This window comes from Dioscorea cayenensis, chromosome 8 (assembly GCF_009730915.1).
Source record: "Dioscorea cayenensis subsp. rotundata cultivar TDr96_F1 chromosome 8, TDr96_F1_v2_PseudoChromosome.rev07_lg8_w22 25.fasta, whole genome shotgun sequence".
Classification (NCBI taxonomy): domain Eukaryota; kingdom Viridiplantae; phylum Streptophyta; class Magnoliopsida; order Dioscoreales; family Dioscoreaceae; genus Dioscorea; species Dioscorea cayenensis.
The window spans coordinates 740526-764422 of record NC_052478.1 but is presented as its reverse complement, the minus strand read 5'-3'; the positions used below and the strand labels follow the sequence as shown (position 1 = coordinate 764422).

The following is a 23897-nucleotide window of genomic DNA, read 5'->3' as shown; positions in this document are numbered from 1 at the left end:
AGATAGAGATAGAAGGGAGAATGAGAAGAATACGGGGAACGGGATTTATAACAAACAGTATATGCAGCCGGAGGAGAAGTGGTGGGGACCAGTGGAAAAAGCTGACACGTGTCAGTGCGGTGTGAGAAAGGCTACACGTACGGAAGGAGCCGTGGCTGGCGGGCGTGGTCGGGGAGTGTAGGGTGGCTTTGTGGATCGGACGGCTGACATTGAGAGTAAGGAGGGTCACGAGATCTGGCATGGCGAGTAGGGATAGATTGGAATTAGAGATTCTAAAATTCATATTAATATATATATATATATACACAAAGAAGAGGAGGGCAAGTCGGTGATGATGATGGGCGTAGCTGGTGCTGGAGATCTTGGTGTTATGATTAGGTTGATGTTGTAGACTCTGCCTAGTTCTGCGATATATATATATATATATGTATATAGTGGGAGTTGGTTTGAAGGGCTAGATTCATGCCCAAACTCAGTTGGTTGGCTCGGTGCGTAAGGTGTGAGTCTAGCTATACCTATTATAGCACCACCAGCATGACAATTGTTTCTACTTGCCCGTATCTCGACCGTTAACCTGATCACGAGGCAAAATAGGTCAGACACAAATATAAACATCTATATGGGTGGATGATTGGGGACCCGGAGAGAGACATTATCATGTTCTCGTACGTAGTCTGGCCTCTGGGAAAAGCGACCTAATGCTGACATTCATTGTGCATTTCGAGCTTATAATGTATGTATATATTGTAGTATTTATAACTTTATTTAAAAAAAAAAGAATAAAATAATAAGGAAAAGCTGGGGTTTAGCGATGGATATTGGATAGTAAAAGCTGTAGGTCAAAAAAATAAAATAAAATAAATAAATTGTAGGTCTTTATTTGCCTCATGGGGACAAACATAAAGGATTCGCAGGGACTGGGAGGTGGGATAGTGCTCTGAGGAGATGATTAGTGGGACCAAAGAGGAGTGGGTCCCAATCAAATGCAGCCGAAAAGCAGTGGCATATACCAGTTCAATAAAAAAGCAGAATGAGGACCAGACAAGGGGACCATATATGTGTTATTGCATAGTTGCATTTGCATGAGACCTGGGAAATCTCAGTTAGTGGGAACTGGGGAGAGTTTAATTGGTTGTATCTGGACTGAGATTTCAGATATATGTACGTACTAGTAATGAAACAGAAAGAAAGAGTTGGGGGGGAGCCGGTGAGTGTCTTTTGGTTTGACAGGCATAGCATTACTCAAGTAAGTATATGGCAAACTGGTGGAATGTGTTTCCAGGACCACCACTATCACTGTATCACAGTGATAATAATGAAACAATTGTAGCCTCAACAGTGTCCAGACTCACAGTTCAAGTAACACTTTGGATCAGCCTTTGCAGTCTTAACATTGAAGAATTCACTGCCACAGCATGCAGACAGAGCTTTAATTAATTATAAACCCTCATGTTGTTGTGAGCTTAAAATTTTATAGCCCATTTTGCTGGGCCTCAAAGTTCCTTTCCTTTCATATGATACTCTTTTGGATTTGGTTTTGTGTTGTTCATACACAAGCTAGATGTGATTATATAAAAATAAAAATAAATTGTAAAAAGTGGCATGTTCCTTTTTTCTTAAGGTACATACTCTTCATCCAAGGTCTCATTAAACCACACGCATTCAGTATGTTGTAGTAAGCAAACCGTTATACTGCAAAAATAATATGAACACCTAGTTTGAGGTTTTTTTATGGCAATTTTTTATATTTATTTGAGAAAGACTTGGAATCATTTCCTTAAGACAGTTTACTATTTATCTGGCCGTCCCTATTTTCTCAGTGCGTCTCACCTTGGATCACTTTAAGACAGTTTACCCATTTACTTAACAATCCAGAAACTCTTTTCCCCTCTGTTTCTCCTGATATGCTGAATCCACTTCTGGAAATCATCCTTGACTGTTCTCATATCCAGGATGACACTAATTTTTGGGCGCCAGAAAAAAGTGGGAATTTCACTGTCAAATCTTTCTACAAATTCCTTATTGATGGTGGATTGCATAGCTCGCATTACCCTTACTTCTGGAAAATCCGTTGCCCTAGTAAAATTACCCTTTTTTGCTGGCTCGCTGGAGAAGACAAAATCCTCACACTAGAAAACCTTTTTAAGAAAGGGTGTTTATCTCACTACACTTCAGATACTTGTGTTCTTTGTCACAATGCTACTGAAGACCTGAATCATATTTTCCTCAACTGTGAGTTCTCCAAACGTATCTGGAATTTCTTCCACCATGTTTTGGATTCCATTCCTCCCTCACAGTTTATTCCCTCAATTTGGACCACCTGGCTGCCTTCCCTTATTGCTCAACACCGAGTTATTTGGGACCTCATTTTTTTTTTTAATAAGGTGGATAAACCACTAATTTATTAAAAAAAAAAGTACATGGAAGTATAAAGTACAAAAGTAGCAGCGAGAAAAAAAACTAGAAAGATAAAAAACTAGAAAGATAAAAAACTGCAAACCTCACCAGAGATGAGGAGAACAGAGAGCAGAGGAAACATGAAAACTTTGGGACCTCATTTCCCGCGTTGTTTTGTGGAATATCTGGATTGAACGGAATACTCGTATTTTTCAAATGAATGCTTCACATCATTATTACATTATTTCTAAAACAGTTATTATGCTTTTTCTTGGTTTTCAACAGTTGCTGATAGGCACCAGCTTTCACTCAATGAAGCCTCGCACAAAATTAGGCGCTCCCTCAACTTTCTCAGCGCTAGAGTTCCTAACCCAGCTGGCGATCATGACCACGGCGATATTCAGGAGTAGGGGTCCCTCGACTCCCGCTGCAGAGCTCGAGATCGCCGACGGCATTTTCTACCGCCTTGCCTTTTATCTCAGTATTTTCTCCTTTTTATTTTTTGGTGTTTTGTTGTTTTTTTGCTTTCCCTCACTTTCGGTGAGGGTTGACTCTTTCCCTTATATTTCGGGCTTTTATCTCGATAAATTTGTGGTTTATCCACTTTTAATTAACTTGGAATCATTGTGACTTTTTTTCTAATGTTTGAACTGCATGATTCAGTGACAAATGTGTGAGAACCTGCGCTAGAATCAATTTTTTTAATAAATAACTAAGTGGACCCAGATCTTAATTCTTATCTTTTTGGGTTTGGTTAGACTAGGTTGTTATATGAGATTTTTTTTAAGAAAAATTTGATTCAGTGTCATCCGACACATGTGACTTGATCCCCTCAACCTTCATGGCGTTTTTATTTTTAAATTTAATGAAACCAAGGAGAGCTCTCTTTCTTGCTTCCATCCCGGCGGTATTGATGGCGAGGAATTAAAAAGTTGTGCCCAGCATTCGCCCATAAACTTATTTGTAGGTAAAATCTTAAAACTAGACGCAGAGTTCTTATTTTTTTATGGTATTTTTGTGAGTGAATCCTTGCTTTCTTTGTCCTCTGTTTTCTAGAACTATGATTCCTTTCGGATCTCTAGCTTGGTTTTTTTGATTAATTAGGGGTTTTTATTCATGGTTGTTTATTTTTTTTATACACTACATTGAATGTTAGATTTATTTATCTGTTTGTTGCTTCTTAAGAGAATTTTAGATATGATGTCCAATGGATACAACTCGATTCATTAATACATGGAGGATGTGACAATTATGTTGTTTATGAAGGTTTAAATTCTCATCTCGACAATTTTTTGCTCTTCAAATCTTTTATGTTGCTGGAGTTAAAGGAATTATTGTTTGATTACAGTTGATAAGTTTTAGATCTCTGCTTTTAAAATAGCAGAAATCTCTCTTCAATTTTCAGGGGTTTTAGTGACAAAATTTACACTAAAATAAGATAAGAGAGTTATAAAGTTTGACATTACCTAAGTACTCGAAAGTATAATGAGTCTTACTTGAATCATATGTTTGTTAATCTTCTTATATATATTTCGATCCTAATGAGTTTCCTTTGTTAATGTAAAGAATGTTTAATTGTTCAAGTGAGGAGAATTGATCACATTAGTTAGGTGTTTAACAATTCAGTGTTATGCACATCATTTTGATATTGTTACAAGGTTTAGAAGTTAAGTTAGCTTAGCTTAGCACTCTTTTCAATTTTCTTTGTCATGCTAAAGAGGTTTTTGATATCTTTGGAATTTACTCTCAAATATTGGGCATTCTAAAAAATTGTGTTGTAGACTTGTAGTATGGGTTTTCGAGTTTTTGGGAATTAGACACATAACTAACACCACATATAAATTATGATATATATGTGTATACACAAATAAATTTTAGATTTTCAATATTTTTGAATTTATTTGTGGACTAAGTATTTAATTGTATGTTTAGTTATTTATCTATTTCAACAATTTTTTGTATTGATTATTTATTTGTTTAATTATTTATGAAACCTTTTAGTATTCTTTTATTGATTATGTATTTATTCATTTATTTGTTACACTTATTAATTATTGAACTATCAAGGTTAATAATTATTTTTGGAGGTAATTGCATTATTTTATATAGAAAATAGGATCATACAAATATTAGTATTTTTGCTCAATGAATTATTTTGCAAATCCTTTGTATGAAATTATGATATTTTGCTTGGTTTTTCGACAATAAATTTATTTTGATATGAATGCAATTTTAGCCTTTAATTAACTATGCATTAACCACATTATTAGGATTAAGCGCTGATCATGTTGACATCAAACTCAGATAATTAACTATAATGATAGTCTTGCCACCTATACCTATAGTATTGGTAACGTCTTTTATTTTTTCCCCTACTTGCATTTTGTTGTTTATCTTGTATATTGTTTTAATTGTTTTTTATTTAAAAAAATAGATAAAGGGCGTTGATTCATTAAAATGTTATATATATATATATATATATATATATATATATATATATATATATATATAGTATATTCCGTGGAAGTGAATCGGTAATTTGATATTTAATATTATTATAATATAAAATATATCAAAGTTGAAGGATGGTAACATAATTCATGACACATTTGAAAAATGACAAAATAATATATTTCATCGAATTAAGATAGGTAAAAATAAACTTAAATTAATTTTCTTTAATATTATAAATATATAATTTAACATATGATTTGTTATTTATTTTTGTTTAAATGAATAAATTACATGCATTAAAAAAAATGGGGTAGGACAGTTCACAAAGATCAAAAAAGGATGATTTTTTTAATGTTTTAATAACAACAATTTTATAAAAGTGTTATTATTACTATATTATCTGAAATTATCAAACAATCAATAAATGTTTAAAAATAGTGGTTTATCCCTTTTTATAGAAAATAAATAAATAAATGCTTAGAAATCAAACCAAATCCAAAATGATAAGTTTAAATTTTTATTTATAACAAAAAAATACATGTTGATTTTAAAGTCATTTACCTTCACATTCTTGTCCAATGATTTTTTAAAAAAAAAACAAATACTTTAAATGTAACAATCAAAGATCAACAGGTCATGAGCCCTTATTTAGTAATATAAAACTTCGGCTACAAATCTACCCCACCATCAGTGCACAAAAAAACCTTGCACACCATACATTTGATAGGATTTAAATAGGCCCATTTAATAAAATGACCCACCTTTTTTAATTAAATCAAATGGCTACTACGTAATTTTAATTGTCAAAGATGATGACCATCATATCACCCATCACATGAGTGATGTGATATCTTCGATCAGGTCTTGAGTCGGCGCTCGGGTCATTGGGCACGAGGGTCAGTGATGTGGCATTTTTAAATAAAAAAATCCCGATTTGTTTTCATTTTAACACTTGAATTGTTTTCAATCGATAAGTTGCGACTTTATTCTGGGGTTTTTGACAAATTTTTTTTTTAAAAAATTATTAAACTTTTAAATAATTTTTTAAAAAAATATATAAGTGTGTTTTTTTAATTTAAATCCCTTATTTATTTTATAATTAATAAATTATCTTTTTCCCTTTGATTATTTTTAACCCAAATTTTTATTAAAAAAATATGTATTTTTTTAATTTATTAAAAAAATTAATTTTTAAAGAATATATATGAATATGAAAACACAAATTTTTAAAAATTTTAACTTTTTAAAAATTATTAAACCTTTAATGAAACAACTTTTTAAGCAATATATAAGTGTGCCTTTTTATTTGTATTATAATTAACAAAAACTCTTTGATTACTTAACCCAAATTTTGCTTAAAATTTAATTTATTAAAAAACATAATTGCATTTAAATAAGAAGTAAAGCTACATCATATATTTCTCCCTTGCCTAGGGCAAGTAGTTCTATAATTACCGGGTTGTTTACATATAGAGTATAAATTATATCTAGTAGGATCAGGGTTTCTATCCATATGCATTCGTTTACGTTTGATCTTTGGTTGGCCAGCAGTAAAAGCCACATTTATATATTGCTTAAAAAGTTGTTTCATTAAAGGTTTAATAATTTTAAAAGTTAAAATTTTAAAATTTGTGTTTTCATATTCAAATATATTCTTTAAAATTAATTTTTTTAATAAATTAAAAAAATACATATTTGTTTAAATAAAATTTGGGTTAAATAATCAAAGGGAAAAGATAATTTGTTTATTATAAAAGAAATAAGGGATTTAAATTAAAAAAACACACTTATATATTTTTTAAAAAATTATTTAAAAGTTTAATAAATTTTAAAAGCTTAATAATTTTTTTTTAAAAAATTTTGGTCAAAAAAACCCAAGAATAAGCCAATTTATTGATTAGAAAACAATTCAGGGGTTAAAATGAAAAAAATCAGGATTTTTTATTTAAAAATGCCACATCAGCAGCCCAGTCAGCACTGACTGGGCGCTGACTCAACGCCCAATCAGCATATCACATCACCCATGTGGGGTGATGTGATGGTCATAGGGCCATTTTGACAATTAAAATGACCCTAGGGCCATTTGGTTTAATTAAAAAAAAAGGGTCATTTTATTAAATAGCCCATTTAAATACAATCCCGCACATGGGAATAAAATGCCTTAACAATTAAGCTAGAACAACATTGGTGGAAAATAAATATTTTCTGTCCAAATGATTTAAATTGGTTTTTATTTCCCATATTATCATAAATGATTAATCAAATCATCCACTTTAAAAAAAATGATTAGCAAAATGCATGAGATTATAATGACATTAAACATGATTTATCCTTATCGAAGAAATTGATAGTTTCACATGCACTAGCCCAACGTCACCCTCGAGTAGCTATAGGTTGCTTTCAAATAAACACACCTTTAATAAATGGACCAAGTTTTAATATGTAAAATTAACGCAACCCAACTAGTTTGGGATTTGTTTGCTCCAAATCCAATGAAGGCTTTTCTAATTTATGAGGACCACTTTATAAAGCAAGATTGATAGTCAATTATTATAACCGCAATGAACCTTTTCAAAAAATTAAGCGTTCACTTAATTTTTTTTAGCGCTAGAGAACCTATTTCTGCTGGCGATCATGACATCGATGCTGCTCTGGAGTAGATGTTTCTGTTGCTTGTTTAAGTAGACTTGAGATGTCAGACGACATCTTCCGTCTCTTTAGTTTTTTTTTCTGTCTTTATCTTCTTTGTTCCTCCTCACCACTAATGAGAGTTGACTCTTCCATTGTACCCTATTTTTATCTTTGTACTGTTGTCTTTCTTCTAATAAATCTGTATGGTTTATCCACTTTTTTAAAAAAAAAAAAATTTATTATCACCGCAACTTTAATTAGACGAGTCACATTATTTACTCATAATTTTACAACTATTAAATCACTTGGTTAATCACCATCTAATGACACCTTTAAGGTATTGATTTAGGCCTTTTGAATGAAAGGCATTTCCCATAAAAGTGATCATATCTCCTTCCTTTTCTATCTTAATTTATTATTGGTGCTGACTGGCATGCCTTCTGAAAAGAAAAGAAAACAAAAGAAAAGCAATAAAAAAGAGAAGAAGATAATAACAAGGTCCATCAACATCAGCAGCAATCTCACCCTCTACAACTACCAAGAAAGACAAAAGAGAAACAATGAAATGAAACAAGGGATGAATCTCATGAGAAACCAGCAGACCATTACAAATAGCAAAGCATTTCCTCTGTTCACAAGGGTAAAGTGGTCCCTTTTTGATGAAGACCTAAACCTATATGTTCATTTAAACGAGCTTCACGCGTCCCCCAGCCAAGCCACCACCACCACCGCCACCGATTATATTATATATATCATCTCATAACACCCCGGATAGTAATACATATTTATAATATGAACAACCCTCAGCCTCCTATATCAGAATCAAACTACTCTTTTGATATAATGATGATTTAATATGGTATATAATTAATTTTAATGCTCAATTTAAAAATTATATAAAAAATAAAAATCCAAAAGGTAATACAAGCCACAACTGACAAAGTACAAACATTTATATATATTTATCACATGCTGTGTGTCACATATCACATAAATAATTTATTCCGGATCAATATATTAAAACAATACAAAATATTCCATGTATTTCGTAATAATTAATAAGAGACTACAAAAATATACTAGTGTCAACCATTGGATAGCCCAATGATATGACACCAAAGTATAAGGGGGAGGTCATGGGTTCAAATCCCTCCCTCGACAGTACTATTCACCGTACTGTTCATATATTGTTTACCCGGAATTTTTATATTATTCTCATACTATACATATACTGTACATTCGGATTCCAGTATTGTTTGGTACTATTTGTATTCATATAAAAAAAGGCGCTTGTCGTCTATTATTCAAAATATATATATATATATATACTATTCTACTAGTTAAAGAAATTTAATGGTAAAACTTCTGGGCGACATCCTGAGTCATGCCATTTGTTGGGGCATCTGGGCTGAACGGCGATTGCAACTTTTTTTTGTTAGATTCTCTCCATTATTGGAAATATTGATCTATTGCTTATTGCTTGGATTGATGCAGCTCCAGAATCGCCTAGATTTTTTCTTGATAAGGCTATTCCGGCCTTCAAATGCAGTCTAGACTTTATGACGCTAAGGGTCTCGGACCCTCCTCAACCAGCTCGATCAAGCGAGCCAAATGACCCTCCTTTGGACGGTGCCCCAGTAAGTTGATCCCCGCACCTTCCCATTATCCATATCCTAAATGATGCCTCTTCTCCCCTCTTTTTTTTTTTGTGTTCTCCCGACCTTCACCTCTTGGTGACGAGGTCCTTGTATCCTTTTCTTATTTTTCTCTTCTTTTTGTATTTGCTTCCCGTTTTTTTCTTTTTCAATAATGAATTAGTGGTTTATCTTAAAAAAAATAAAAATAAATAAATAAATAAAAATAAAAAGACACTGATTTGAAAATCAATGGCCCGCTTTATGAAAATCTTAAAGCATTGGTTGGTAGAAGGAGAAGAAGGCGGTCATGAAATTTGTACTTTATGTTTAGTAGATTTTGAGCTTGATATTATTATCATTAGATATTTTGAGCATGACCACTCAAAGAGCTATTTTACAAAGAACAGGGCAAACACATGGTGCAGATTGGACCTTGATTTGTGTTTTTAATAACAAGGTTGATCGGATGATCACCAAAACAATTTAGTACTTTATCCCAAAGAGAAAATTGAATAAACATTGAACATGACATATCATTTCCGTTTGGACATTTTGCGCTTAAATAATGTGCACGAGATCTAAATGACATCCATCCAATAAAAGGGAACATACCAACAAAGAACTAAACAAAGACTCATTGGTTCCTTTTCCAACATGTCAGGGCCACACCAGCACCAGATCCGCACACAATTTTAGCCATGCCCTCATAGTCATTGGAACTTGAAGACTGTAACACCTAATAATAAATACTATATAATCTTTTTATCTTAACAATTATTACCACCACCATAAGTGCTCTCCACTTTTTCAAGTCTACCTTCATGAATTGGAATTAAACTACAAAGCCTTGTGAGATCAATAAATGTAATCATATTTTTATTCCTTCTTTTATTGCTCCACTTTCTGAGAACTAGGCCATTTTTCATATAAATTTTTTTTTCATATATTTATTAATTTGTCTTTTGAAGTAGAGGTAAAGTAGATCTTTTGTCTACTTTACCTTTTATCTCTATTGCTACTTTTTTTTTGATGTTATATTATTTTTTTGTACCCTGATCGTTGGTGAGAGATGACTCTTTACTTTTGATTTTATTTCAATAAATTTATAATTTATTCACATTTAAATAAAAAAATATATATTCATTGATAAATACAGCAGCAACTTTTAAATTCTTTCGAAAATCTAAACCAAATCATTAAAAGCAAAATTACACTTTTTTTTCCTCTTTAATCCCCTCCAAAAGTGCACAAATTTCCAAAACAAACAACATTGTGGCCTGCTATAATTACAAGTAAATTTCTTTTTTTTATAAAAAAAAACTTTTTTTTTCCAATTTGGCCCTTGTTTTATTTTCACACCTTTCGATTTCTCTCCAACAGACCCTCCAAAACTACGCGCCTCTTCTCGTCCTCCTCGGAGACTCTCGACCGGAGCTTCGGCTTCTCCGCCGGAGAAGGAGGAACAGCGGAGATCCGGCGAGGGGCCAAATACAGCCACGTGGATGTCCAGAGGATGGCGCAGAGGCGACCGAACATCACCATCACGCAGAGGCTGATCACGAGGAGGAAAAGCCCAGTGGCAGGATGGTAAATCTTCTTCTCCGGCGGCGGCTTCTCCGACTCCGATCTCTTTGGCTGTCTTCGTCGCCGGGGCTTGGTTTCCGTCGGCGAGTGAGAAGTCGCCGACAAAGACAAGCTTGACGCCGATGAGGACGGCGAAGACGAAGAAACCGACGATGGCGTGAAGCCCTGATCCGACGAATCCGTTCTCCGATCGTCGTCTTCCGTCAATCTCGAGGACGATTCGGTGACGGATCTCTCCTCCGACGCGTCGGATTCCTTCCGCACCAGCGATGATGAGCCCTTATTCCTCTTCTACAATACCAAAATCCCCCCAAAAATAAGGCCCAAAAAAACAAAAAAAAAGGTTCACATCTATAAATAAAAAAGATTAGCATCGGAAATCCAAAATTCAAATTCAAAAAGAAAACACACAAGAGCTGAGATAAAGGCGGCGGAGCGGAAGGCTTTAGTTAAGGTGCGGCGGGGGTGGCGGCGAGATGACGACCCTGATTCCTCCTCTAAGATCTTTACGGGAGAGCCGGTGGAGGTTTCGGTCTTTACCTCCTCCTCGTCGTCGTCATAGATGGCGGAGGCGTTGAAGCAGAGGAAGCCGGCCCCGGAGCTCCGCTTCCTCCTAAGCTTCATGTTTAGGGTTTTAGAGGAGATCTCAAGACTTGGAGCTTGGTGGGAGGTTAGAGATGGACCGTTGACGGATTCGGGTTTTGCAGTGGTCGTGGATCCGATCCGTTAACGATCTCGGGGAGGAGATGGTGTGGTTTATTGGTTTGCATTATTATTATACATGTGATGTGAATTGTGAATTGTGAATTGTGAAGAGTGGGGTTTGAACTTTGAAGGCTTGAAAGCTCTCCCCGTCTTTGCCCGTAACGGAAAGTAACTCTATACCGTATGTCTCCACTCCATTCCGTTTATGAAATGACTCTGACCCCATTTGCGTCTAACCCGGTTTAGCCCCTCCTATCCACATCACAACCCAATAGAATTAAATGGGACTTCAAGTTCATAATTGCTCCCCTACCCCCAAATTATCTTCTTCATGCATTAAATAAAATTAAATTTGTCTTAAAGATTTTTTTTTTGGTTTAATATATTTATGTAGTTACATGATTAAAATTAAATGATTTAAAAACTAAAATGAGACCAGGACTATATAGACTATTGAAAGTCACTTTAAATAGTGATTAAGTGGTGTGAGGTTGAATTTTTTGTGTCACAGTACTATATAATATTGTACTTATATACTATATATATATATTATAAAAATACTCGGGTGAGTGGTACAAGAGTGAATAGCAGGGAGGAGTGATATTATCTATTTCTCCAGGGTTGCAAGACTGAAGAATTTATCATTGTGAAGTTATGATCCATGATATATCATTTTGGGTGTACATAGTAAACTCGAATTGCCCCTGTGTTAATCCTCTCCATATAAAAAATCTTATGAGTTATTAAATCACCGTACACTATCGTATTTATTTATTGGACATCTTTTGTGGTAAAGTGCTTGTCACTATTTAAAAAAAAAACTAAAATGGATATTTGAATATAATTCTGAATCTGTCAATATAAATAATTAATAAATATTTTATTTTGTTTTTTAGTTCCTTTTACCTAGGTTGATGGATACTCTTGTAATGGACGCACGATGTGATGATTTACCAGGATTGGAGAATTATAAATCCGAAGGAGGGTATATTGGTCTTTCTGTGACAAGAATAAACTAATTGATTTATTTATTAGATGTTTTACTTGCTTACGGTCGTCTTGCCGGGCTTAAGGATCTTACGTGGACAACCCACCGGGGCCCACTTGAATGGTGGTGGATATAGTGAGAATATGTTGCATTCTAGAAGCATGGCCTGTTCTACAAGGCAAGAGTTGTTAGGTTTTGACAAACTAGACTCTGAATTGTAAGGGAACACTAACATTTGAATATAATTAACGATTGATTGATTGTTGATTAACCCTGATATTTCTCATTTTTAACATAATTCGTGAATGGACTTCATATTGAGGTTGGAACTCAATGGACCAATTAAAGTTGTTTGTTTGGACTTGAAAACAAATTATGTTTTTAAACAAAAGTTTTGGTAGCATGATCCACTGATCGAACTGATTCAGGGAGGAGGTTAATTATTTGGCCAAACATAGTTGTTCAAGAAATAATTAATTAAATGAATAATTTTCATTTAAGGATTAAATAGTCTTCAGGACAAGGTGCTGGCCCTGCAAATGGTTGCCAAGAACTTAAGAAGTAAACGGCCATGAAAAGGATATCTGCGTTGCTATTCCATTCTTATGAATTGATTTGATCGTGTGAACAACAACCACTGACATTATTTTGTTTTAATAATTTAAATAAATAAATAAATAAAAACTATTACTAATTTATCAACAGATTTTTGGTCCAGTAATATTGTTCCAGGTTTTTTGGGGAACGGTGCAACCCTCGCTCAGGTTTTTTGGGGATTTATTAGTGAAAGCACTTGTGTGGACTGTTTGGCTGGCCAGAAATGATATTGTCTTTAATGCCAATGTTGTGCCTGATCATACCCTTATCATCAAAATTGATCGCTTGTTATTGTCCTGGTATTTTAACTGTGCAGAGGGAAACAAGGGGAAACTGGAGGAGGCCATGGGGAACGTCCGCCGTAGCCTGGACTTTCTGGGTTCACGATCTGATGCGGGTCCTGAGGAGCCGTCGGCCGAGGAGGCGGCAGAGCGGTAGACGATCTTGAGTACTATCTTGGTTGCTGGGTGGCAGGGTGCGAGGAGGCCTTCTTTTTTCCTTTTTTCCCTATGTTGTTTATGTTTTTTTGTAGACGATCTTGAGTACTTTCTTGGTTTGCTTTTTGTACCACCTCTAGTGGTCGGTTTCATCTGTCGGTGAAGACCTATATCTTGTTCTCGCCTTGGTTTAATTGAAGTGGTTTATCCACCTTTTCAAAATATTGTTCCATGCCAAAAGGCATTAGTACAAAAAATTAAAATTCTATTTAAAATAGTGACGGTAAATAGTCTATAATTGTAGGTGCACTAGTTATATTTATTATATTTGTCAAGTACAAAAAACCTACTATGCATTATAAGTTGTTTTAATTGTATAATATATAGAGTAGGATGATTATAATAGCAATGAGAAAGTCCATTAAACTAAATCAAAGCTTATCTAGGTAATCTAATTCTCCAATAAACATCTATCAGCGTGATATTATTATTATTATTTTTTTTTTGAATAAAATGGATAAACTGCTAATTTATTAAAAAGAAGGAAACAGAGGAGTACAATAGAAAAGGTCCCGAATAAGAAAAGTCTAAAATAAAAATAATAACCGAAATCCTCACCAGGGATGAGGAAAACAGTGAGCAAAATCAAGACATGAAGAAAGATAAAATGAGACAAGTTGGGACGGCGAAGTCAACCGTCTAGAGACACAGTGCACGCTCAAAGAATAAGGATAGGAGGACTACTCCCGATCGAGCAGGTGCATCGAATCGCCGATGAAATCAGTGGGTCTAATGCCCAGGAAGTTGAGAGAGCGCTTGATGCTCGGGTGGCCTCCGTGGTATCCTCGATGAAGGTTCTCTAAATCGTTGAAAGCCAAGAAAGCAGCATATTAGCAGACTTGTATAAAATTGAAATAATAGGTAGGCAAATAAGGTTAAAAATGTGATTGTTTCGTTCAAGCCAAATATTCCAGATTATGGCTCTAGAACAGAGTTCCCCCAGGTTCCGACGAGAGGAAATTAATGAGGGGATCCAAATGGTCCAAATATTAGATATCGAGGATGGGGAAGACTCAATATCAAGGTTTTTGTTTGAAGAAGGACCAAATACGCTCCGCGATATTTGCTAATCAAGAAAAAGATGTTCCACTGTTTCCGAGTTATTATGACAAAGAATGCATGTGTCAGTGGCATTAGGATTACAACCTTTTTTGAATAGATTGTCAAGAGTAAGAATTTTGTTTTCTCTGACCAACCAGCAGAATAAAGTGATTTTGCTTGGGGATTTGGATTTCCAGAAATGAGAATAAAGTTGACTTCGAAGCCCTCCGTCAATTAAGAAATTGTAGAATGATTTGACAGAGAAAATGCCATTTTTTTCGAGTGGCCAGGAATAAGAGTCCTCTTGGTAATTTATGCATGTTCGGAAAGGAGTAAGAACGGTGTTAATCCCAGCCCAGAAGAAGGATTTATTTCTTGGTGGATGTTGAAATAGGTATCCAGGTGATCCATTAAAAGAGTAGTTTGCGTTTAAGATCTTAGACCAACAAGAATTCGATGTAGTAGTGATCTTCCACCACCATTTTCCAAGTAAGGCTTTGTTGAACTCCTGAAGATCAAGAATTCCCCATCCACCCATGAAACGGGGGCGGCAAATCCTTTTCCAAGCGACTAATCTGATACCCTTAGATCCAAGATCAGGCCCTTTCCATAAGAAATCTCTTCTAATCTTGTCGATCTCATGAATAACCCAAATTGGTAGTTTGAATACTGACATCCAGTAAACAGGTAGGGTAGAGAGAACGGAGTTAATAAGGGTTAGACGGCCCCCCAGGGAAAGGTATAAAGCTTTCCAGGGAGTGAGTCTAGATCGGATGTAATCAATAAGTTTTGTCCAATTTTGTCGCTCAGGCCGCTCTTCCGGAGAGGGGAACTCCCAAGTATGTAATAGGGAAGACAATCCCTATTGCAATTTAAAAATTCTTGCAGTAAGAAGAGTGAGGTTGAAATCCAAAATTTGTGGAGTATAGACAGCTCTTCGAGAAGTTTATCGAAAGTCCGTAACAACCTTCAAAGAGATAAAGAATTAATTTGATTATTTGAAGATCATCATGCCCTCCAGCAGAGAAGATTATTAGATCATCCAGCGTATTGTAAAATGATGGATGCTATTAACATGGTCAATTTGAACTCCCCGCCCGTAACTTTGAAATTAATAGCGTGATTGAACATAGCACCTGAGAGCGTCACCGCTAAAAGCAAAAAAAGAAGAGGTGAGAGGGATCACCTTGTCTTAAACCTCTTTTTACAGCAGTACATACCCTTGGGTAGTACCATTGATGAGAATTTGTGTTTTTTTGCAGATCGAGAATGGTATGTATCCAATTAATCCAGCGATTGCCAAATCCTTCCGCCGCTAGAATCTCCGAAGGAAATTCCAGTCAAGTGAATCAAAGGCTTTTCAGAAATCAACTTTAAAAAGCAAATCCCGAGTCTTTTCTTTTTGAAGATTAAAAAAATCACTTCTCGAGCAAGTAATAATGTTATCTCGACGATGCATCTCGCTTTTAATAAAAACCCAGATTGAGAATTATCGATTATGAGATTAATCACTTTACTCAACCTAGAGGCGAGAATCTTGGAAATGATTTTGCAAGTAGAATTGATGAGACTAATAGGTCTAAATTCTAAAACCTCAGTAGGAACTTTTGTTTTGGCGATAAGAGCGATATGAACCCGATTAAGGCGTTCAAAATTAATAGAACCATTGTAGAAGTGACCACAAAGCTTAATAAGGTCTTCTTGGATGAAATTCCAGTGCTTTTGAAAAAAGAATATCGGGGAACCATCAGGTCCAGGAGCCTTGTCCGCATTTAATTCAAACACAGCTTGCTTAATTTCTTCTGTGGTGAAAGGTTGTTCGAGGGAAGAGAGGTCAACTCTATCCTTGAACTCAAATAGATATTGCCAATTGAGTAGGAATCTGTGGGTAATTGGAGTACCGAGCACGGTTTGGAAGTGTTCAGAGAAGACTTTACCAATTTCATGATTTCCTACAATCCAAAGTCCATTACTGCGAATGCGGGGAATGAAGTTTTTGTTCTTTCTACCATTAGCTAGCATATGAAAGAATTTAGTGTTTGAATCACCCTTTTTGAGCCAAGTAATCCGAGAACGTTGTTTCTAGTATATTTCTTCTTGTTTTAGAATAGTATAAAGCTCTGAACGGATAAGAGATAAACGATTAAGTTCTTGCTCAGTGAGGGGTCTACTTTCATGTAGGGAATCAAGAGAATTTTATTCAGAAAGCATGTTTTTTTTATGAATATGGGAAGCTCCAAACGTCTCTTTCGCCCAAAAGCGTAGTTTTGTTTTCAAGTTTATGAATTTTTTAGAAATGATGAAGGCACCACAGCCTTCATAGCTTATAGCAGACCACCAATCGTGGACTAGGTTTTCAAAGTAGTCATTAGTGTACCAAGATTTTTCAAATCTGAAAATACGGGAGCGGGATTAATGGTTTCCAAATTCCAGAAAAATTGGAGAATGATCAGATCCAATTCTAGGTAGAGCACTTTGAAAGGATCTAGGGTATAACAGGGGCCAGTCGTGAGAATAAAGGAATCTATCCAGACGAACCCAGGTAGGATCAGCTTGTCCATTTGTCCATGTAAAGTTCCGCCCATGTAAAGGGGGGTCAATCAGGTTAAGATCACCAAGGTGTTTTTGGGATTTAGCAATATCTCTAGAATTTAAGTCTCCTTTATTTTTATCTTCCAAAGTAAATAAAGTGTTGAAGTCTCCGCAAATAATCCAGGGTAGTGCATGAAGATTTCTTATAGTATGCAGTTCCTTCCAAAATTCTATACGAAGTGAGCTAGCATTAGGACCATAAACACTAGTGCAAGCCCATATTGAATTATTAGAATGATTTGTGAATTCAATTGTAATTGAGAAGGTACCCTTGTGAATGAGGGTACCATTAACTTGAGAGTGATCCCATGCAATAATGATACCACCCGAAGTACCTTGAGCTGGGAGAAAATCAAAGGTGTTCAGACGCGAACCACCAATTGATCTCCAAATTGAGCAGTGAATATCTTGAAGTTTCGTTTCTTGTAAGCAAATAATGTCAGCGCGAGAATTAAAAATGATATCTTTAACAAGGTGGCGTTTAGAGGGTCTGCCAAGACCACGAACATTCCAGCATAAAACTAACATCAGAAAAGTTGATGGTCTAGTTGTCTGATCTCGAATGAGATCCTGACGAATATGAAGAAGATTCAGTTCTAGTAGATTCAAGTTTTCGGATTCTATCCAAACATTTGAATTTATGATCAGGTGAGCCTAAGAATTTCACCCCGCATGCATTGCTATAATTAAAGAATTGAGCATCAGACCAAGAAGTAAATACAGAATTTATAAGATTGGGCATCTGCCTCTGGATCTTCAGGATTTTTCTTAGTAGATCCGGGTGGATGGGGAATAAATCCAGACTTCTTCATTCCATCGACCGAAGGTTTCTTTGGTCTGTCGCTTCTTCTAACTTGCTCTGAGGCTGGCAATGTGAAGAGGAATCATCAACTTGTTTATCAGGTAGAAGTGTGGCAGGAGCCATCTCGGTACTGGTGTCTGTAGGATTTTCCAAACCACTTAGGAGAAGCCCCTCAGAATCAGGCAATTGAAAAGCAGATAAATCTTCCGAGTTATCATCTAATTGCAAGAGGTTCTCCTCACTCGAGAATAAGGTTATCATCCGCAATTTCTTCATAGGAAATCATCATCATCACCCCAATCGACAAGTTCATCGTCAGAATGAGCACTCAGGGGAGTGATTGGGGGGGATGGATCTTGTGTGTAGAATTTATCTGAATTGACGTTTGGAACCAAAGTCCAACCTCCATGGATAAAAATCCATTTATATCCCTCAGGAATTGAAATATTCGGAGGTTGTGATTTCAAATGTGATGGTAATTCAACATTATTAGCATCAACAAAATCATTTGGAATTAAAATCTCCTTGCCTTTAGAATTACCAATAATAGTATCTTGGATAGGAGCTAAAATTGGATTCTTAATCAAATCAAGCTTAACATTAATTGGGTTCGTGTGAAGTGGACTCAGTTGAATAGAATCAGCTTGTGTTTTGATTAAAAAGTTCTTATCTCGAGGCAGAATCTCAACGGCTTGAGAGAGTGCAGGGATCTTAGTGGGTTCTTATCCCGAGGTAAGGTTTTCTCCAAGGAAACATTGGTGATGAGTGAATTATTTTCACAATCAGGGACCACAACGATTTGAGAAAAAGCTGGGATCTCAGTGGGGTTCAATTCCTGAGGCGAGTCCTTCTCCTGTGTGATGTTGGTGATGAATGAATTATTATCACATGGAGGTGCTAAAGTAATGCTGGAATTAATATCCGAAGAAGGAATTGGATTTGAAATAATAAAGGAATCGGGGGGATCCTGATCACGAGACACATCAGACACCGACTTGGGTCCAAAATGATCTGGAGGAGTACGATCCCGAGGCACGCGAGTGGCTGTTGTGCGTTCAGCCATCACGTAGCCACTAAGCGTTAACAGTGTGTCCCCTTCCTCGTTTCTCGCCCGAGAAACCGGAGGAATCTGGGGGACCACTTTGTGCCGATCACCGGAGCTCCGACTCCCCTCAGCCAAGGGGATGTCGTCTGAGCTTATGGAAGCCGGTCTGAGCTTAACAGGAGGTGCGCGTGTCTTGCTTGTAGAAGCAGGAGGAGCTCTATTATCGGATATTGGTAGCATCTTCAAAGTAGCAGAGGAAGTGGAGACGTCGGAGTTCTTCTGAGCAACAGGGCCATGCACGATCTTGGAGCGTATGATTGGAGCACCGTCATCAACAAGACGGACCTTGAAGCTTCTAACACCCACATCGACGGTCATCTCCAACGGAAAAGATGTGGGAGAATGAAGTCTCACCAAAGCTCTCATGTGTTCCAATGAAACATCTTCCTTTTTTTGAACAAAGATGAGATCTCCCAAAGGCTTCAAGACTGTGACGATAGAGTCCCAATTCCAACAGTGGAGAGGTAGGTTAGAGATTCTCACCCAGTTGTAGTTACCGGCGGCGACGGCGTGAGAGCCAAATTCTGGCGTCCAATGAGAGAGACTAACGGTGCAAGGTCCATGAATGGTGTTTAGAGTAAGCCGGTCCTTCTTAACAATAGAAACAGCAGCTCTAATTTAGTACAGGGTGAGAATGAAATCATCGCCATATGGAGTAATATTTTCGCACTGATCGGTGTTCAGGTGCACCGGCAAAGCGTTATGAAGAGAACGCACACTCGCATTACCCGAAATCACTTTGATAATCACCCTTCTCTTTAAGTCTTCTTTAGATTGAATGATGGCCTCAGAGATGGGTAACGAAACCCTAAGAGAATGAGATTCAGTGATAGAACGAGGAACAGGAACATGGAGCAAAGGTTTGGATGTCGGCGGAGGCCTCTTCGATCTATCATTCTCTGGGAGATGTCCGAAGCTGGAGTATTTCAGTGGGCATCTAGCAGCGAAGTGCCCAGTCCCCGAGCAGCGACGGCAGGTAAGTTGATGACGACAATCTTCGATTTTATGACCCGATCTTAAGCATCTTTTGCAAATTTCATCATTTTCCGGTGAGCGGCGACGCTTCAGCGAGGAAGATGGGCCAGCATCCAACTTCGACTGGGGAGGACGAGAGCTCTCCGGGGAGGAGAGTGACGAACTACTTCAGCGAAGGAGACGCCATCTTTCACCGGGGAGTTCTTGTTTGTCGATGGTCTAGCTTCAGGAGGCTGGGAGGGATAATCAGAAGGTGCACCGTTGATGAAGTGGTGTGAGGGAGCGGAGGTACGAGAGTCTCTATGATGTCCAACGTGAAAAGGCCGAGCACCGCCACGAGAACCACCAAGAGAATTCCTAGCGCGGCCGCGAGCTCCATTGATAGGTAGCCGAGCACCTCCGTACGGTTCGCGAGCGCCGCCCAGGAACCTCATCTCAACCTAAACACTATAAAAAAATAAAATTAAAAAAAAGGGGTGACTCACAAGTCTCTTTAATTGCCTCTTTCTTTAATTAACTTGATTGATTGGAATAACAAAATGTTGCACTTGAATAATTTTGCAACGGGTTGTAATTTTCTACTTAATTAGCACTATATGCATGCATGCTTTGTCACATCAATGTTGAACCAGTTGATTTTTTTTCATTTCACAACAGTTTTGCTTTCAAATTTGGAACAACTTCCGTTATTTATTCGCCATTCATAACTACCCCTTTCAATGAGAAAATCTGGTCAAGCTAAGGAGTTAGTCTGAATCCTTAATTATCTAACATAACCTATGAACTCTATATTTAGGTTATATCTTGGAATGTTTTTGTTTTGTTTTTGAAAAACTTAAATATATTCTCTTTAAAATTGACCTAACGCTCCTTCTCTGGTCATCTGCAACTACGTTGATTAGGAACCAGTTAATTGGAACCCTCTAGGTTTATTATAAAACTTAAATATATTCTCTTTATACTCTATCAACAATTCTTTTAGTTTGGACTTGAATTCAAACATGAACATGGATTCGGCTGAAAAACTTGACATTTGTCACTTGCTTTTGTGTGTTGCCATGTACCATGTTTTGAAAACCGGACCGGACCGGCCGGTCGGACCGGAAAAACCGGGAACCGGCCCATAGCCCGGTCCGGTTTTAGAATTAATGTTGACCGAATTTTGAACCGGTCAAACCCGGCCAAACCCGGTGAATCGGACCAAAACCGGATGGAACCCGGTTTTCAATTTTTATTTTGTTTTGTTTTTTTGTTTTTGTTTTTGTTTTTTTGTTTTTTTCTTTGTTTTTGTTTTTGTTTTAAGAAAGGACTTAGGGGCATGAATTGGCTCTTTTTCTTTATTTCACGATACTTTCTTTGAGTCTTGATTTGTTGAAAAAATATTATTTTGGATTTTTGGAACTTTGGAGTTTAGAGGTATGAGAAAATAAAAAAAAAAGAAACTTGTAAATTGTTTAAGAGGTATAAATCATTTAGGATTTATTTTATTTTATACTTTTATTTTAATGGTAATGATGATCAAATATGAGAATTAAATTAATCATACTTAGTTCTAGTTTTGTTTTGAATTTTTTTTTCATGCCTTGTCTCATCCTCACATAATTAGTAATTTAATTAGTTGTTTAATTTATGTAGTTATCATCATCCATTTATGATTAATAGATTAAGAAATAAAAGGTTTAGGGAATTGTATTTGTTGCTTTATCTAGATTAATTATTTGAATCTTCAACCATTTTGATAAAATCATAATGATATTAAAATAAATATTTAAGATAATTATGATTAAAAATATAATAAAGTTTGTTATTATATGTATATATATATTCTATATATATAATATTTAAGATAATTATTTATTTATGACGTCATCCGGTCCGACCAAAACGGGTCATCCGGTTGAACCGACTGACCCGTGACCCAAATATGAGACCGGTTCGCTATCCGGTCCGGTTTTAAAAACATTGGCCATGTATAAATGATCCCTACTGGTGGTTGCCTCCTATGAGCCTATTTCCCTTTGTTTCCTCATTTTATTATTCAATTTCTTAAACAATTATGTTGGTTAGAGTGTCGTTTTTGTTTTCTCATTGCGCTGATTATTTAATCTTATTCCGCCCTAATGCTGAACCTAGCTTGCACTCGTTCTTTTGTTACGTAAATCATAATTTATCTTTAAAAAAAAAAAAAACTTACAAGTTTTGTGTTCCCATTTGTCTAATTAGTTAATTAAGATTATATAAATGCGCCCATTTGAGTTTGGTCATATTCAAACTTGGCTCACCATTATTTTAAACGATCACAAACGAAACTTGAGCCTACTTTAATTAAGCCAAGCCCTAGTAAGCTCGAGCTTACTTTAACCGAGCCGAGCTTGAACCTACTTCAAGCTTCATGGCATTCTAAACTTAGGCTCAGTTTATTAGCTCAACATCAAAGTTCGGTCATTTTTCACAAATAATTCATTGTATTATTATTAAAAATATATATTGTTTTTAAAATAAAATTTATAAGTTAATCATATCTTTTACTTAAACTTATACTAAACCAATGTTATTCTAAATGACTCCATAAATAAACTATGTTAAAATTATTATAAACAATTCTATAAATGTTTTATATAAATTAGTTTATTAATGTTACTATAAACAATTCTACTAATGATGAAATTAATTATAAATGAACTTGTTAATAATAACTATAAACAAGCCTTTTAATGATTATCATAAAAGAGCCTTTAATGATATTATAAATTATCAGTTGCTCACAAGACTTAACCAGAGCCCAGCTTGTTGGTGTTCGAGCTTGGAATTTTTACATTACAAGCTTAAAAATTGAGCCAGACGAGTGATATAAACAAGCTAAGCATTTGAATTTTTAATTAATGCATTAGTTCATTTATAGTCCCATGGTTAATATATGTATATATATATATATATATATATATATATATATATTACTCAACAACTTTTTAAATTGTATAATTTGATAATAGAATTTTTTTTTTTTTAAGGCATATATGATATTTTCATCGTTAAGTTTATTTACTACATAATGGTTTGCATGTCGGTCTCAAATCTGTTCTTAGAGAAGTAACTAAGATTGAAAAGTGAAATCAGTACAATAAAGACTAGCCAATGACCTCTTTGTCGATTGGAACCGGATTTCTTATATAGGGTATTTGTGGCTTGTTGACGAAGTGAGTTCGAATCTCAGCTTATGCAAAGTGAAGGGCATACATTTGTTGAGAGATTAAGTTTATGCCTATACATGTCATTGACATGTGGTTTGTCCGCATATTGTTCCAAAAATGAAATAGAGACTTGCTTCTTGATGCAAAGCTGATTTTAAAATGAAGAATAAATACAGATTATTCCAACATATATTAAGCTTTGGTTGTTGAACCACCACGAGACTATGCATTTCAAGTATTATGTTAGAACTTAGAAATTTAATTATCAAAAGGACTTTAAATGAAAACAAACTGGTTTAATTTACATTCCGCAGCATAATTCAGCAAAGCCTTGATTAATGTTTGATGCTTATCATTCAATCAAGTTTCTTTTATGCAATACAGCCAAACATTGACGTAATTAAATCTTTAGAAGTCTCTGCTATATTTTATGATCCGAATCCTTGGAGCAAGGAAGATTCAAATTGAGAAACGGACCTTTGAGGGAGCTTTGAACCATTCTAGGTTAAATCTATTCACCGTATGGGATAATAAAGGAGCCTACAAAGTTACTTTGGTTTTCAGTGATATAAATCCATGAGATTAACTATATGACAGTGATCAGTAATTATGCGCCAACTAATTTACTCACTGTCAAATCAATGCTCTATATAGAAAGTGATCAATGTTGTGATCAATGAGATGAATGTATAATGGGCACC

General features: G+C 35.5%; 1 protein-coding gene across 1 annotated transcript; it reads right to left on the bottom strand.

Moving 5' to 3' along the window:
* Positions 1–10294: 10294 nt before the first annotated feature.
* LOC120267557 (uncharacterized protein At5g23160-like) lies at positions 10295–11509 on the bottom strand. The gene is made up of 2 exons (XM_039275236.1): positions 11115–11509; positions 10295–10994 (listed from the first exon to the last, which is right to left on the bottom strand). The coding sequence occupies exons 1-2, from the start codon at positions 11325–11327 to the stop codon at positions 10473–10475; spliced, it is 735 nt and encodes a 244-aa protein (XP_039131170.1). The 5' UTR covers positions 11328–11509; the 3' UTR covers positions 10295–10472.
* Positions 11510–23897: the final 12388 nt, after the last annotated feature.